This window comes from Rhinichthys klamathensis, unplaced genomic scaffold (assembly GCF_029890125.1).
Source record: "Rhinichthys klamathensis goyatoka isolate OS25496 unplaced genomic scaffold, OSU_Roscu_1.1 h1tg000157l_1, whole genome shotgun sequence".
NCBI classification, from domain to species: domain Eukaryota; kingdom Metazoa; phylum Chordata; class Actinopteri; order Cypriniformes; family Leuciscidae; genus Rhinichthys; species Rhinichthys klamathensis.
Window position 1 is genome coordinate 3,489,156 of NW_026606692.1, and position 17,440 is coordinate 3,506,595.

General features: G+C 38.8%; 1 protein-coding gene across 1 annotated transcript in view; it reads right to left on the bottom strand.

The window, feature by feature from the left end:
- Positions 1-705: 705 nt before the first annotated feature.
- Positions 706-17,440, bottom strand: part of pard3ba (par-3 family cell polarity regulator beta a) — a 167,588-nt gene continuing 150,853 nt past the window's right edge. Inside the window, exons 23-24 of the mRNA XM_056258696.1 lie at positions 13,044-13,111; positions 706-1,113 (exon numbers count right to left, since the gene is read on the bottom strand). Of these exons, the coding sequence (XP_056114671.1) occupies positions 771-1,113; positions 13,044-13,111 (411 nt within the window). The 3' untranslated portion in view covers positions 706-770. The remainder of the gene's footprint in view (positions 1,114-13,043; positions 13,112-17,440) is intronic.

Here is a 17,440-nt window from a genome sequence, read left to right on the forward strand (position 1 = left end):
TGATAGAAAGAGAATATTACCCTTAAAACATTGCACAAAAAACACTTTAGGATTGATTCATAGAATAAAACCCACAAAAGTTAAATGGAGCGTTGTAGGATGACAAGGTTACTGCAAAGGCAATAAAATGCAATAAAAATCTGAAAGAAAAAAACATTCTTCAACCACAAAAAAAGTAAACGGATGGTAAATTTCTTCAGACTTAAAACCTTCTCACCCGAGCTAGCATAAGGCACCCGATATACTGTATAAACAAACAACTCTCTGGAAAAATCATAAAGCAATCTGACATTTCAGCATAACTAGAGACTACCAATGACATCATCAACCAAACGAATGGTACAACTAGGCATAAATGGCCATACGAACCACAGCGGACCATCATATCTACATTTGTGTGGCGTCATGAATTAAATACATGCAAAATGTACATACAACCCTAAATGCTTTGTAAAGCTATACAATTCAAACTTAACTTACTCTGGTGTAAAATTGAGTTGATGTCCAGAACTGAGCAATACACACATCCCATCCTGCTAATTAAGAGGAAAAATGGCTGACATAAAAAAATAATAATAATACAAATAAAACAAAATTCACAACGTTTACTTAATCAATCAGTAATCGATGGCTACTTCAAGCCAATTTTATTAGCTTTTTCTTCTCACAAAAATTAATTCGATTGTTCCTTCAGTGTCCCCTTAAATGGGCAAAATTACCTACTTTACTCAACCACTTGCCTTTTCAGCACAAACCTACTTCCTCCTCCTCTAGACAGCTCCGATTGGGTTTTTCTGCCGGGGATCTTGGTATTGTTCGTCTCCGTATGACCCGTAGCGATCAGGACTGGCCATCCGATAGTTCCCCTGGTTTAGCGTTTCATATCGCGGTGGTCCTCTGGCACCTGGGTTGGACGAGGGTGGGATATCGTGCCTCATGGGACCCCTCTGTTCTGCTGGATATGAAGGGTAGTCACCGCCCGTGGCCTCCATGGGTCTGGGTACGGGCAACCGGGGAGAGCGTGAAGGATAGTTGTCTCGATGGGTCTCGTAGATGGGGTTCGGGTAATGGCCGGGGTCTCTCTGGTCCGGGTAGTCCTCCACGGGCATCCTCCTGGAAAACCGAATCCATAGTTATTAATGAAGGAACTAGTAAGGCTAAGATTTTTAGAGGAATGGTTTGGTCAAAAATCTTCATTTTTCACTATCATTATTTACCCACCGTAATGTTGTTCCATATCTTTGTTGTTATTTTTTTCTATGGAATACAAAACAATAAATTGACAAATTCTATAAATGTTATTTCATACATTTGAAGTCATATGACTTTACGATAACTTAATTATTTGACTTCAGTCAAATTCAAGTCTTTATTATTCAATTATACTCTCGCCCCATTTTTGCTGTGGAAAAGTGGAAGATTTCCAGAGAATAATGACTTAAATTTTCATTTGTTCATCACAAAAACCATCATATGACTTCAGAAGACTTGAAATATAGTCATAACGTGATTTATAATCTAATACGACTACTTATGGCGTTTTAATTACGTTTTTTGCCTTTTCTGGAGCTTGACGAATGTGGTGAGGGTTTTACAAATTCTCAGTATTTGTTCCATGGCATAAATAAAAAAGCATATGAGTTTGTAAAAACAGGAGGGCGAGTAAATAACGGCAACTGGCGAACCAACATAACCATGACACTCCCAAGCGAAATTTGCCAACCAGCATGGTTCTTTTGAAGCTGGTTTATCAAAGTTTAGCAGGTTAAGCTAGTCAAGAAGCCTTGCAAGGAAACCAACACACCATCATTCCAAGCTAGTGAACGCAACAGGGTCTTACAGTTGGGTTTCGGCCAAAGATATATTATTCTGTCTTTTTTACAGGTTGGGTTCGCTCTTCAGCAGGGAACGCTGACAGCTTTGTTCTGGTACAAAATCAAGGAAGATAAACCGCATTAGGAAGAAGGTAAACTCCACAACTGGAATACTTAATGTGTAAACTTCCTGCAAATTAAACATTTACATTCACTCAAAGAGAGCTGATTTTCAAAAAATAGGTTGTACTACTTATAATTTTTAATGTAAATGTGTCTTGTGAATAATAAATGAAAAACTAAAGTATGCAGTCTGGGAAATGAAGCCAAACAGGATAAAAGCTGCGGCTACAGCAGGACCAAAGAAATAAAAACCATTAAGCCGGGGTCTTTACAAAACTGCGTGAATAAATGGAGGCCATCTGGAGATAGAAGGGTAATGGATGCTGTATTTAAAAAAAAAAAAAAAACTACATTATGCATTTGCATTCTTAATATTTTCAGGGTTACGGCCTACATTACATCCATCTACGATCCATCAAGCTCCACGTGGCTGGACAAACCGAACACAGGGGAGCCGGCAACCTTTATGTCAAAGCCTGCGCTGCAGAACACGTGTGTGAAGGTTTCATGCATGCAGCGGTTGATGTTTAATATAGTTCACTCTAAAGCGTGACTGTAGTCCGTTCACCATTTCACCTGCCAAATTTAGTTACAAACAAAGAAGTGTGTGGGTGTGTGTAGACTGTGCACTGTGGTGTGTGTGTGTGTGGTTATGATCCGTCGGCAGCGTGTGTAGTGTCTCTGTCAGCTCTGACCACCCAAGAACAACTGAAACAGAAATACTGCAGTCTTAACCCTAAACGCAGTGTGTGTGTTCGTTTAAACGCTGGAGACGGATAAAGGCCAAACATAGCCAGACTAAAGACTCCAGACAACCAAATGCAGTTTCAGTTTGTTCTTTCGGAGCGACTGTCGACAGCACTCATAACACAAATGCTTCTATGAAGAGTGATTTTATGTTTACAGCAAACTAATAAGTAATAATTGCAGGTGGATTTTACAGGAATAAACATTTGTGAGACCTCAGGGAATGCATCCTTAAATCTTTACAATTCACTTTATATATAGAGCTGTTTCCATGAACTATATATATATATATATATATATATATATATATATATATTTATTTCTTATCTAAAAATTTTTAGTAGCTGGACATTAATATTATATGTATATATATATACACTCACCGGCCACTTTATTAGGTACACCTGTCCAACTGCTCGTTAACACTTAATTTCTAAGCAGCCAATCACATGGCGGCAACTCAGTGCATTTAGGCATGTAGACATGGTCAAGACAATCTCCTGCAGTTCAAACCGAGCATCAGTATGGGGAAGAAAGGTGATTTGAGTGACTTTGAACGTGGCATGATTGTTGGTGCCAGAAGGGCTGGTCTGAGTATTTCAGAAACTGCTAATCTACTGGGATTTTCACGCACAACCATCTCTAGGGTTTACAGAGAATGGTCCGAAAAAGAAAAAACATCCAGTGAGCGGCAGTTCTGTGGGCGGAAATGCCTTGTTGATGCCAGAGGTCAGAGGAGAATGGCCAGACTGGTTCGAGCTGATAGAAGGGCAACAGTGACTGAAATAACCACTCGTTACAACCGAGGTATGCAGCAAAGCATTTGTGAAGCCACAACACGCACAACCTTGAGGCGGATGGGCTACAACAGCAGAAGACTCCACCGGGTACCACTCATCTCCACTACAAATAGGAAAAAGAGGCTACAATTTGCAAGAGCTCACCAAAATTGAACAGTTGAAGACTGGAAAAATGTTGCCTGGTCTGATGAGTCTCGATTTCTGTTGAGACATTCAGATGTTAGAGTCAGAATTTGGCGTAAACAGAATGAGAACATGGAACCATCATGCCTTGTTACCACTGTGCAGGCTGGTGGTGGTGGTGTAATGGTGTGGGGGATGTTTTCCTGGCACACTTTAGGCCCCTTAGTGCCAATTGGGCATCGTTTAAATGCCACGGCCTACCTGAGCATTGTTTCTGACCATGTCCATCCCTTTATGGCCACCATGTACCCATCCTCTGATGGCTACTTCCACCATGTCACAAAGCTCTAATCATTTCAAATTGGTTTCTTGAACATGACAATGAGTTCACTGTACTAAAATGGCCTCCACAGTCACCAGATCTCAACCCAATAGAGCATCTTTGGGATGTGGTGGAACGGGAGATTCGCATCATGGATGTGCAGCCGACAAATCTGCGGCAACTGTGTGATGCCATCATGTCAATATGGACCAAACTCCCTGAGGAATGCTTCCAGCACCTTGTTGAATCTATGCCACGAAGAATTGAGGCAGTTCTGAAGGCAAAAGGGGGTCCAACCCGTTACTAGCATGGGGTACCTAATAAAGTGGCCGGTGAGTGTATATATATATATATATATATATATATATATATTGCATAGACCTAATTTGCCTATTTCTACCAACTGCCTCATCAAGGGGATATATGAACATCATATACATATCACTTTTAACTTAAAGGATTAGATTTATTAAATATAAATACCCAACTTACACTAGAATATGACAATTATACAGATTTGAACAAATGATACATACCTCACATACAATATACTAGAAAATAATATTTAAAACACATTAGCATTAATGATTTATAGATGTATACTAGAAAATCATATTTACGTTATATTTATCTTAAATACTGTAGAATGATATATACTTCCTACGATAAATAATTTAAACTAGAACATATGATAAAAATTATATATCATATACACTATCATTTGACACATACTGTACCCCATGTACACTATAATATATTAAAGTCCATTTAGTTATGATGACATATAACCCATTAAAATATCTGAAATGTAACTGGATATATCATTAAGGTAAGAATACATGATATATACCCCATTTACACTAGAATATTTCACATGCATACACCTCAAACAAATATATGGTACAAAGCCCATTTAGTCAACGATATATAATATATAGCCTGTACACTAGAATATTTGATGTAGACTGAATTATATACCCCAATTAGTGTACAATAAATGATATATAGCTTGTATACCCCATTTAGACTGGAATACATTAAACATACCTCATGCCCACTATACCGTGAGATAAATACAGTGGGCTTCGAGCCGAAGTTAGCGTGCTAGATTAGCCATAATGAGAAATGCCGTGGGTTATAGACTGTATGCTGGCAGCTGAGGATTAAAGCAGACTTACACACTGATGCTTCTCCTCTGGGACGGACACCAACTCTAGCGTGAGCGAACACTACAGCCATACCCTACAACTGACCCCGTGATCCAGTGACCTAAAGTAAGCCCAGAGGCTTAGGGTCACAGCTGAGCGAGCAACGGGTGTGTGTGTGTGTGTGATGGCCAGATGTGTGCAAGTGTTCGTAATTATGTGTGTGAGAGGGAGTGTATGAATAAGCACATGTGTTTGAGATCGATGGACCAGCACGTGCATGTATGGGTAAGAGATGGACGTGCTGTTATGGTAAAGGTCATGTTTGTGTGTGTGTTATAGCACCACATGTGCTTATTTGACCAACTTTGAATTCACATTAATAATGCGATGGAGAACTCAGGCCTGTTTGGGAGTGAACATGTCTTTGAGTTTGCGTTTGTGTGTGAAAGACACTACAGCCTGTGGTAGGTGGTGTGATTTAACATACACGGGCAAAAAACAAAGTAATGACAAGTCTCTCTCACACTAGCACTAATCAACACTCAACGCTCGAAGAAACCCGCGTGCGAGTGAGCCGCGTCCGCGGACATATTTTCCGTCTTACGACAAGGGAGGAATCTGTTAGCATGAGCTCCCTGCACCTGCCCGAGACGTTCGGAAGGAAATTCTTCTCTTGGCTCCTAATTTGACCTCGACTCCTGTGTCTTCCCCCAGAGACAGACGTGCACACACAATGCCAAACAGCTGGTGGGTGAGGGCGAACAAAGGAGGGTGTGTTGAATTATAAGTAACAGGATGAAATTATGACCAGTCAATGAGTGAGAATAGATTAATGGACTGACTAAACAATAAACCACAACAAAAACAAGATCAGGAAATTACAGTTTGTACGTAGATGGATAGACAGATAGATAGAACGAATGAATGAGATAGATAGATAGATAGATAGATAGATAGATAGATAGATAGATAGATAGATAGATAGATAGATAGATAGATAGATAGATAGATAGATAGATAGATAGATAGATAGATAGATAGATAGATAGATAGATAGATAGATAGATAGATAGATAGATATCTGAATGAACAGATATACAGACAGATAGATGACAATCTGACAAAATAGACTTGACAGACAATCCATCTTACTGAATAGAGAGATATATACAGATAGAGAATTTGACATACACAGAGAGACAGACAGACAGATACTGTGTCTATCCACCTATAGGTCAGACTAAATAAATATATCGCCAATTATGTTTGTAGAATTGGTTAGATATATTTAATCTATGGCACTAGTTCCAGACATTAAGGCCGTTGGGAAAACAGGAGCTGATGGAGGCAGAAAACAAAATAAGAGTTTCATTTCCAAACACTGATTTCATTACGGCTCCTGTGTTTCAAGGCAAACGATGTTAAAGCAGAACACAGTCACTGCGCTTTATTTACTTGAAAGCAAAGCCGCAGCCAAAACGCAATATAAAGGGGAGTGAGAGAATGAAAAGAAGTAATAGTGGTTTCTGTTGCCAAGATGAATGAACAAAGAAAAGCACACTCCTTCCTGATAATCTGAAGCAAAACATCCTTTTCATAGAGGCAGAACCTCGCCATCTTAAATAAACGAATACTTCTTAATCACAATTTCACTGCGTGCTCTCTTGCAGAGCTGGATGTTTTCAGGAGGGCTGCTTTTATTGGCAGTCGCACAACTGGTGGCTTTCTTGACGGCTCTGTTGTCTGTTCCAGCTACATGGAGCCTTTCCTTTCATTTTAATGATTTGGTTTCAGGGAAACTATTGTTTCAAATGAGCTAATTTGAAACGCATGCTGAGACGGAGAGATCCAAACTGTACTCGGTGGAGTCTGTTCTCAACCTCTGTTTGCAGACAACAGTGGCGTTGTGTAACCTCCTGCCTCTGGCTGGTCTTTATCCAATCAAATGCAGGCTTAAGACTCAGACCGATTAGCCGGCGAGTCTGCTGGGAAAGAGCTCTTCGCCCTAATCCACCTCCTGCTGAGGTTAAACGCTAACGGAAAACGATTCGTTTGTATGCAAATGAACTGACCTAAGAAACAAAGCGTTTATTACCAGTTTCTCACATACTAAACATTTACATACATAACGAGGGTTATGCGAGAGAGCAGTAAAACTAACCTGTTGGTAGCAAAACATGAATGTGTTTATATAGTTCAGGAAAATATATTGTTTTATATTAAATTAAATGCTATACAGTGTAAACAACACAGCAAAACTTAGGGTGTGTTCACACCTGGCATGTTCGCTTCAAATAAAAATTAACTCTGATGCGATTGCTCTGTTAGTGCGGTTCATTTGAATAAGTGTGAACGCTGCCATCTGAACCCTGGTGCCACCAAACAAGCGAGACCGCTGAAAAAAAGGGTCTCTCGATCCACTTCCAAAAAAAATTGGGGGGGTTTCGAATGAAATATGAATTCAAAGAACCAAAAACGGGACATGATGTCAGACGATGCGAACCTGAAAAGGACAGAATGCTCAAGCACACCTGTTTTTTCTCGTCATAGTCGTGATGTTTCCCATCACAGTTCAGTACAGGCACCAGAACCACGTCTCCTCACTGCAGATCTTTGTTTGTGTGTGTGACGGAGGGATTCCTGTCGGTGTTTTGACTCTTTTACACATTTTATAATCACTTCACGAGTTCTCAGCTGGTCAAAATACCATCATATGTAGCTTCGCGCATACAACGAGTGCATTTAGCCCAGAACACAGCAATGTTTCATCATGTTCGGTAAGTTCAGTCACCAGATATACGTAATAAAAGCCGACCAATCAGGTTGAACATATCCCTATGCCTTTAGGTTCAGTATCTTTAGGTTTAAAATGCCAATGTAAACACTAAGCGAACCAGGACTTTTTGGTCTGGACCAATCGAACCAAGCGAACTAAACTACAAGTGCGTAAACAAAAAGTAAAAAGAACAAAATTTTGCAAAGAAGAAACAGAATGCCACCTTTGGTAAAGAGACAAAATACAACAATACTGTAAAAACATGTAATGTTAAATTAGATTATAGAGAGAATAATTTTGAAACTTGATAACTAGTTATTACGTGAGAGAATTACATAAAATACATATAAAAGGAAACATTTTTAACAAAAATGTAACAAAACATAAAACGGAGTTGAAATTTCACAATGTTGTCGGCTTGCCGCTGACCAGCGCCATGAACAATAGTGATGGCTTACGGTTAGTTTCATTTGGGATTCAAACCAGCAACCTTCAGCTTACCAGCTCTGAGCTTTAACCACTACACCACATCGCCCAGCCTCAGGCCTGCAGCAAACTGAGTGATTGTGTGTGACTGCTGCATTATGGCTCCTACAGAGGAACACAGTATAAAATTGCTCTCTGTGACAAGAGTGATGTGACATACTGTTTGAAGTGATCGGTTTCAGCCTTAAGGAACTTTTAGAAAAGACAGAAACAAGCACTTTTGCTTCTACTGAGTCACACATACACACACTGGGAGAGTGGGAGAGAGTGAGAGAGAGAAACAGCGCACTGGGAAATATATGCTAATGTAACGGAGCGCAGTCATTTGAAAGGAAATGGGCCTGAATGAGCACCCCGAGGGAACCACAGCACAAAGTTCAGCCCTGAAAAATGTATTTCATTTCATTTAAATAGTCCGCTCTTATGAATACAGCGGGGCTTCGGGGAGAGCTGGGAGCCGCAAGAGGGCTGAGGTGGGAGTTTATTTTGGGGGGAAATATCAAAACAAGATGTGGAACCTAAGAAAAGTCCAAACAAATGATTTTATAAGTAAGGAAAACTTTGTCCGACTTGCTCTGATGTCTCATTTGTAGGTGTTTTACAGGTCTAAGTTCTAGAAAATATGCTTTGATGTGGCTTTGGGTGGATTTCAAAATGACTAAAGGGTCCAAATCTACATATTATGGTAGTACCATAGTGTAGTGCTAACATATACCAATTTACTCAACGATTGTCATATTTATTTGCCTAAGTATTTACTAGCATCCCTACTAAGATACTTCCAAAGCATTGCATTATTTAACAAAATAACAAAACAAAAAACATTGTGATATCATGGTACTTCTTGTTTTTATAAAGGGCTGGCCTGGTTAAAACCAGACCATTCTCTGTTGTAACTGAGTTATGGTCTGGCAAAGCGTCATAGACAAATCATTTCCAGAGGGGCGTCACCAACGGACGTCGCGGATAGACCTAAAACCAATCAGAGCGATGAAGGAGATGACGTATGCAGAGCGGCGGAGAAACATCTCCGAGTGTTGTTCTTTGCTCGGTTTTTAACAAAAAGGAAACGTTCAAATGGCTTAAAACAGACGCGATAGCTGATTCGAACGAGTGATGTTCGACGGCGGCATCCATCTTTGTAATGTAGGCTACAAAATCTGCTTCAAAATCCCAGCGCTGTCATCATCGTGTAAAGCCCGCCCCAACGTTTCTGATTGGTGCCTCGATTTCAAAGGATTGGAAATGGGCTTGAATGAGCTCTTTGCCAGACTAACTTTCAGAGCAAATCTAAATTTGCCGGAAGTTGTCTGGGTTTTCCCAGGCTAGTGTCTCTTAGCATTTTGGTGCAGAAGATCTCAAAATGCAGTTTTAACTAACTTGCGTGAGAAAACTAAGTTGATGTATGTGGCGAGCAGGACGGTGGCGTGATTGATAATGAGTGACACCTGCGCGACGCACCGGTCTCGTATCTCTCACGGAGGAGCGGAGGCATAAGAGGAGGAGCGACGACAGTGAAGGATGAGAGAGGACCAGGCCTGGATTTATGTTGTGTTGTTTATGTTTTGTTATGTGACAGCAGTCGTCCGTGAGGGGCTGCTGTCTTTTGTTTTTGTTTTATTTTGTTATTACAATTTTGGGAATGTTCGCCGGTTCCCGCCTCCTCCTTCCCATAACAACGAACCTTGTTACAATGCTAATGCCTGTTTCTGTGGATTAGCAGCATCAATAATATGCAACATATTTCTTTTTTGCATTCGGATTTGATTTCAGACACATTTTTGGAAAGACATTTGTGAAGATAGAAGGATTGTGTACGTATGTTTTTTGGCCTTAACCCTCTGATTATCTTCATTTAGGGTCTACACTTGTTATCTTTGGGGTCTCCAGGGACCCCAGACAATAACATTGCATTTTGTAACAGTATAATAAATTTTTTTTTACAAATGTAATTTTACTCTGTTTATTAATGTTTTTACTCAACATTTGTGCAGTTTTTGGAGGATTTTTGATATTTTTTAAATTTCTAAAAATAAATAAATAAATATTTAAATAAATAGTTTTTTTTACAAAAAACAGCATTTTATGTAAAATTCACTTTATAAAGGACCCAGATTTCTAACTTTCATTTATGGGGATAACATGGATAATTGTACATGATTTAATGTAAGATTTTTGCCCTTTTTTTGGAAAATGAAGTTTTAAAATAAAAAAATTCACTTTAACCACTATATTGCTATAGAGCTCCATTATATGCTATTTGCTGTTTGATTAACCAAAATACATCTTTTCACAAGTTGGATTCAGTTGGATTGAGTTGGATTCATATATAAATATTTTAAAATCAAAATTATAAAAAAGAATTATATACTTTTGGTCAAAGTTTAGCATATTTTGTATTAAGTTTAGCATATTTTGTTTTGAAAAAAGTTCTTCAATAATGTTACTTTATGATTAGAATCAAACCTGAACAAGATGTTACAAAAAATCTTGGAGTCTTTAGATTTTATCATTTATTTCAATTATCTGTTTTTAATATAATTCTATCATTTTTAATCAACGTTTCAGTTACAAACTGTAACAGAACAAAAAATAACAGAAATGAACAGTTATATTACATATTGAGAAAAAAAAACAAAAGTGCAATGAACTGAACAGCAATAACAAATGATCAAATAAAGCAGTAAAAAAATAAAATGGTTGTAATATAAAAATTATTTTGTTAAAAAAACTGATTGGGAAATTTTTGTTTTTTGAACAAATAAGAACAACAATTGGTGGTGCACTGGAGGTGTTCACGAGTCAGTGCACTGCAGGCAGTATGCGTAGTACGTTGCATGACTTCTGCAGACACACATTCTGTGTGTGTGTGTGTGTGTATTTTCGTTGTGTCAGTGTCACCAATTTATATTTGTGGTGGTTCTGCATTTTATTTGACAAATTATAAGACTTTTTTTATAGCCTTACAAATGTATTTCTGTGTGTATGTGTATGTGTGGTTGTGTGTGTGTGTGTGTGTGTGTGTGTGGCGAGCATGATAATTTTGCATTGTGGATGTTTTTTACATTGTTGGAAGTGTGCCATTTCATTTCTGTCCATGTGATCTGCGTTGTTTCTGATTTTGATGATGAATATTATATATTTACTATGCGGGGTCTCCAGGGACCCCGAAGACAACAAGTGTGACTATTTTTTTCATGGCAACATAATAACAGATATCATTCCAATTTTCTTTTTCTTTTGTAGATCTATGAAGTGTTAAGAGCTGTAGAAAGTTTCATACCATTTGGACAAAGAGAACATTTTTTTTAATTTGACCAAAAGTCATTTGCGGGTTAAAAAGACCCCAAAGATAACCAGAGGGTTAAAAGGATGAAAATTCTGTTATCATTCAACCCTCATGTTGTTTCAAAACTGTATGTGAGTCTCAATCAGCTCTCTGGGTCGTGCATCAGTATATCGTGTTCATGAATTCGGCACTGGTAAACATTAAGGACCCTGACTCACTACACATTGGGGCACTGATGACTATTTACGGCGACATTACAACGTCCTCATTGTACAACATCAGTACATTTATAGCTGTAAACTAACTATAAATGTTAGCTAGATTATGTTCACTACCTGTCTAGCGATGTGTGTTTATGCTGGAATATAATGAAATAACGGTTTGGTTTTTCAAAACACCTATCGCGTGTCATTATATGTTGTGTGATTTATGTTTTGGTTTTCAGAATTTCCATTAAGAGAGCATGGTGAGCAGCGATACTCCCTGGTTTCACCGTGCATTGTGGGACTTTTTATGGAGCGAAGGATTCCACGCACTGCAAAGATTTAGCGATTGAGACGGGCCTTAAAATTGTCCGACTCCCTGACCAGTGCCCTGACTACTGAACTAGGGAGCTGATTGAGACGCAACCTTTGACTTTCTTTCCTCTGTGTAACATATTTTGAAGAACGTTGGGGGTCCAAACAACATTAGACCCCACTGACTTTTTTTCCTGTATGAACAAAAAAACCTTTTTCCTGTATGAACAAAAAACTTTTTTCAAAATACTGAATGACAGAATCTTCGTTTATGGGTTAAAAACAAAGCGAAAATTGAGAAAATCTTGTTTTATTGTTCGTAGACTACAAGAAACCAAGAATTCTCCATGTTTTTAGTGCACATTTCCACGAATTTTGCCACATCAATCATGTCAGATCGCTTTAAAAATATCTAAATTAAAATCAGAGTAAAGTCTGATTCAAATATGACTTTTACTGGCCTTTAGTATCACACAAAACTATTTTTCTTACACTATGACCTACTGTCAGACGCCACAGTGGAGCCACGTCATATCTGCGTAGGTTTGTGGAGAAAAATGATTGAAGCACTTAAGATCCCGGGATGTGAGCCAGGATAGCATTCCCAGCTTCCTGTCTGGATCCCGGTCCTTTGGGAGCAGATCAGGTGAATATTCCGGGATGAGGAAAGCTCTCGGAAGGCAAACACTCAAGATTTAATTAGGGAGCTGAAAGAGGATTAGACTGAGTGTGTGTGTGTGTGTGTGTGTGTGTGTGAAGGAAGGGAAGTCCCTCCACCTTCCTCCGTCTTGTTTTGTTGACTCTACGGATCCAACGGTGCCACATATGTCCAGCATATGGTACAAGACCACACAAACCTGGGTATAAGGGAAAATGCACACGCAAACACAGGCTTACCTGGACACGGTGGCATACGGTCGATCGACGTCGTATTTCGGAGCCATTCGTGGATCAGGCCCTCTGATCTGCAAAAGCACAGGAAAATCAAATTAGATTATGTCACAATCAGCTAATGTGACATTTAGATGTGTTTTTAAAGGTGAAGAGCGTAATTTATGTACACAAGCATTACCCGACAGAAATACAAATTGTAATCACAAAAAAAGCATGAATAACTATGAAAATTAAGTGCAGTATAAAAAACCAGACAACACATAAAAAACATGTTTATACCTGTACATTTTTTTTTTCTCACACACATACAGGACATGTGCACATTTAATATTTCACCATAAAGTTACAAAAAAAGATTAAATCAAAACTCTTAATCAAAACTGCAACAAAAACAGTAATATTATTAAATATAATTCCAGTTTAAAACATGTTTTCTATTGTAATGCATTTTTAAATATAATTTATTCCTGTGATGGTTAAGCTGAATTTCCAGCATCATTACTCCAGTCTTCAGTGTCACATGATCCTTTTATTTAGAAATCGTTCTAATACGCTAATTTTATACTAAATAAACATTTTTTATTGTTTAAGTTTTGAAAATCGCTGTGCTGCTTCATAATTCTGAGGAAACCATGATAAATTTTTTTCAGGATTCTTTGATGAAAAGAAAGCTTAAAAGAACCACATTTATTTGACAAATATTTTGCAACATTATAAATGTCTTTACCGTCACCTTTGATCAATTTAATGCATCCTTGCTGAATAAAAGCATTCATTTCTTGAAAAAAAAAAAAAAATGACTGACCCGAAAATTTTGAACAGAATATTGTTTACATGCAGAGTGAAATCAGTGTAGAAATCAAGATAAAGTTCAAGATTTTCCATCCCGATGAACTTAACCAGATTTTATGTATGACCAGTTGCAATGTCACAGAAGTGTACACTACAATCTGGATCTTTTTGTCACTTCAAACTCAAACGTAGGCCTAAAATCATCAAAAGGCGATAAGCTTGAGAGTTGTAGTGTGCATTGAGGCTGGAACATACATACATTCACATCATAACTATATGACAACTATAAATCAGGAAGAGGGAGAGAGAGAAAAAAGGAGTTAACAAGAGAGAGAAATGATGCAGCTCAACTGATTGGAGAAAATAGGTCAGTGTCTTCATAACCCCCAAACAATATATATATATATTATTTTTTTGAATATGCAGGATTCATGAATTATATAACTACCTTGTGTAATGCTATAATTACCATCAGCATGAGCAGTTAACCTGATAAGTTAGCGCAACCCTTAAAGTGCAGAGAGAGAAAAAAACCCGAATAGGAAGTGACAAACGTGTTACTTAATTATCAATAAATGTTTTTGTCTCTGTAAACAAGAACATTGGATGCATTATTTTCCCTTTGACGTCTATTATGGTTTTGTTATGATTACAATGAACAACTAAAACTTATTTCTCCTTATTCCAAAACTTTGCAAGCTTGTATAAGATGAATAAGTGGAGTACGCAGGGTTAAACAGTAGTCTCATATGACCGCAGTGGGATTGTGGGAGTTCTGCGTGTGGCAGCTCCTGACAGATGAAGGTTACAGGCATTATGTAAAGAAGGGTAGCTCATTTCTGGGGACTATGTGAGGAAAACGGTGGCATTTGTCTCAATGAGGCGGTTATAAGCGCATGTAATGGCGGCCCTCGGCTCTGCCCTGCATGCTAAGTGTGATCTTTAAACACAAAGGTGTCTCGCAGGGATCGAATGTCACCGAGAGTGAGAGAGACAGAGAAATGACGACGCGCACACGCCGTAAAGGTCAAATTTAGAGAAGCGAGAGATGATTGTGGGAATGATAGACTGCTGCGCATGCCAAATGATCAGAACGATATACAATTCCCTGCTTTCCTCTGTTCCTCTCATTCTTTCATCCGTCTATTCTGGCCATACAGGTGATCAGTCTTTCCCATTGTCAGAATTTATACTACCACTCTCCAGCTTCTCTTTCACAGATAAGATCCCACTTTTGGGAGCAATGACCCAGTGTTGTAACACACACACACATCTAAAAGTAACTTTTTACCACACCTGCCAATGGCCGGTAACTTATATAATAAACTCATAAATACTTTTTTCCGGCTATGTAGCTTATGACACCAACATTTTAGATACCAGTGAAAATTCACTTTTCAGATAAAGAAACTTAATCAAGTAATCAAATGTAAAACAACACTGCTGCATAGTCTTCAGTGTGCAAATTAAACAGAGATTAATCCTTATTAAAGTTTCTCAAGCCAGTAAAGTTACTAAACATTAAATCGGGCTTAAGCCGATTCGGCTTATTGCGATTATTTTTTATGCGCAGCTCGTCGGCTGTAGTCCAGAGCGGCTGTATAGATAAATTAACTAAATTAATAACTGTTTTTACAACAGAAATGAACCATCACTAAACTTACTTAAGCTGGACTATGACGCTATTTTTCTTCTAAATCTGCTGTACATCCAAGACAAAGTTCGTTTTCCTGTTATCACTGTAACGCTGCTTTGAAACGATCTGTATTGTAAAAAGCGCTATATAAATAAAGGTGACTTGACTATTCGCAAATGTTTTATGCGCTATTACAATTTTGCGCACAAGTTAAATTCGCAACTTTGGATGGAAACATAGCTATTGTCTTCCATAGTATTGTCTTTCAATGTTGTTTACCGTTAAACTCATTCAGGTTAGGAACGACTTGAGGGTGAGGAAATGAAAATTGTCATTTTTGGGTGAACTATCCCTGGATGTCAGTGCGATAAAACACTACCTAGTTGCTTCCATAGCGCCGGTTATTACAAAACACGAGAGACTCCAGCGACTTTAGATCTTCCACATTACCCACGTGTTTCTCTTCACTGCCCACAGATGTTATCTTGGGCTCAGGCGATTGATCTTTACTGGGTAATTAGCATTTTAGGCAGAAAGGACAAGACGTGGGCCTGCTGCCAGACGCTTGACTCCAATTGAGAGAGAATTTGAAACTTTGCCACGGCAGGCTTGGTGGTCTGGGCGAGTTTTACCCTGTGGGGTCAAAAAGGATCAACAAAACCTGCTCAACCCTGCTAAACCTCACCAAAGGGAGGGTGGGCATTGGGACTCCATGGCAACCGAGCTGCCAGAAACCAGTTGAGTCTTTGCGGTGCGGTTATCAGATCAAAACGGCTGTGTGGGGACGGATGAAGGGCTCGTGTGCCGCTGTGCATGTTGAGAAATGTGCATGCTACGCCGGCGGACTGGACTGAGACGGCAAATACTTGCCACAACAAACGTGCAAACATTTGCAAATAGGCAAACAGCACTCATGCGTTCAGATGCAGGGAGATCAGATGGAGGAGGTATTTGAGGAGTTTGTTTAAACACAAAGACGCACATGTTGAGCGTGAACAGCAAGGTCACCTGGACTCACTGGGACTTATTCAGTCACACCTTTTTTATACCTCGAGAACAAAACAAAACAGACATAAGCAAAGACGTTCAGCAATAAACATTTAAGCTCTATGTAAGAATTCAATATATAATATGTAAAAGGCCCAAAAAAACTATTTGGTTAATTTTAAGATTTTTTTATGTTTTTGAAAGAAGTTTCTTAGCCTGCCAAAGCTGTATTTATTTGATCAAAAATAGAGTAAAACAGTAATATTGTGAAATATTATTCGTTTTCTATTTTAAAGGTATAGCGGAGGATCTTTCCGAATTTTAGAGAAGACCCCGCTCTCTCCAATTTTTTAAAAAATGCACATACGCAACACTCTATTTGCTCCCGAGAGGGAACGCCTATTAAACGTGTGCACGAGAGAGCATGCACGAGCCTAGTTCACCTCGTGCACGTCGTTTCCACTATGTCAGTCCAAATAGTATGCCAAACTTTACCCGTCGAGTAGAAACTTTGCGACTGACGCGAACTTGTGCATTTAGCGCACGCCAGCGTGTGAAATTTTCTCCCCAAAACACTCTGGTCTTGTTTCTTTCTTCAGAGACCTTTCTCTTCTTGTCATACAATTCGTAGACACTTTTTCTCTTGCGACCCTCAGACATTTTGAAAAAACCCGGTGAGAACGGCGAGCTTCAATGAATGGCTGAAACCGTAGCTCACCACACATATACACCTGAAAGTGCGCATGCGCAGAAAGCGAAAACTACCTAGGGAAGAGCACGCACGACGGCCTAACGTAAACATATCACCAGAATGATTGACAACTAGGAGGACCAATAGTCTTGATGATCCACCCGGAAAAAGAAAATCCTCCGCTATACCTTTAATATAGCAAATGAATTGCGATTAAGAGTTTATAGGATTATGAGTTTATATGGAATGAACTGAAAATGCTCCGCGCCAGTGGACGTTTTCTCCATTATGAAT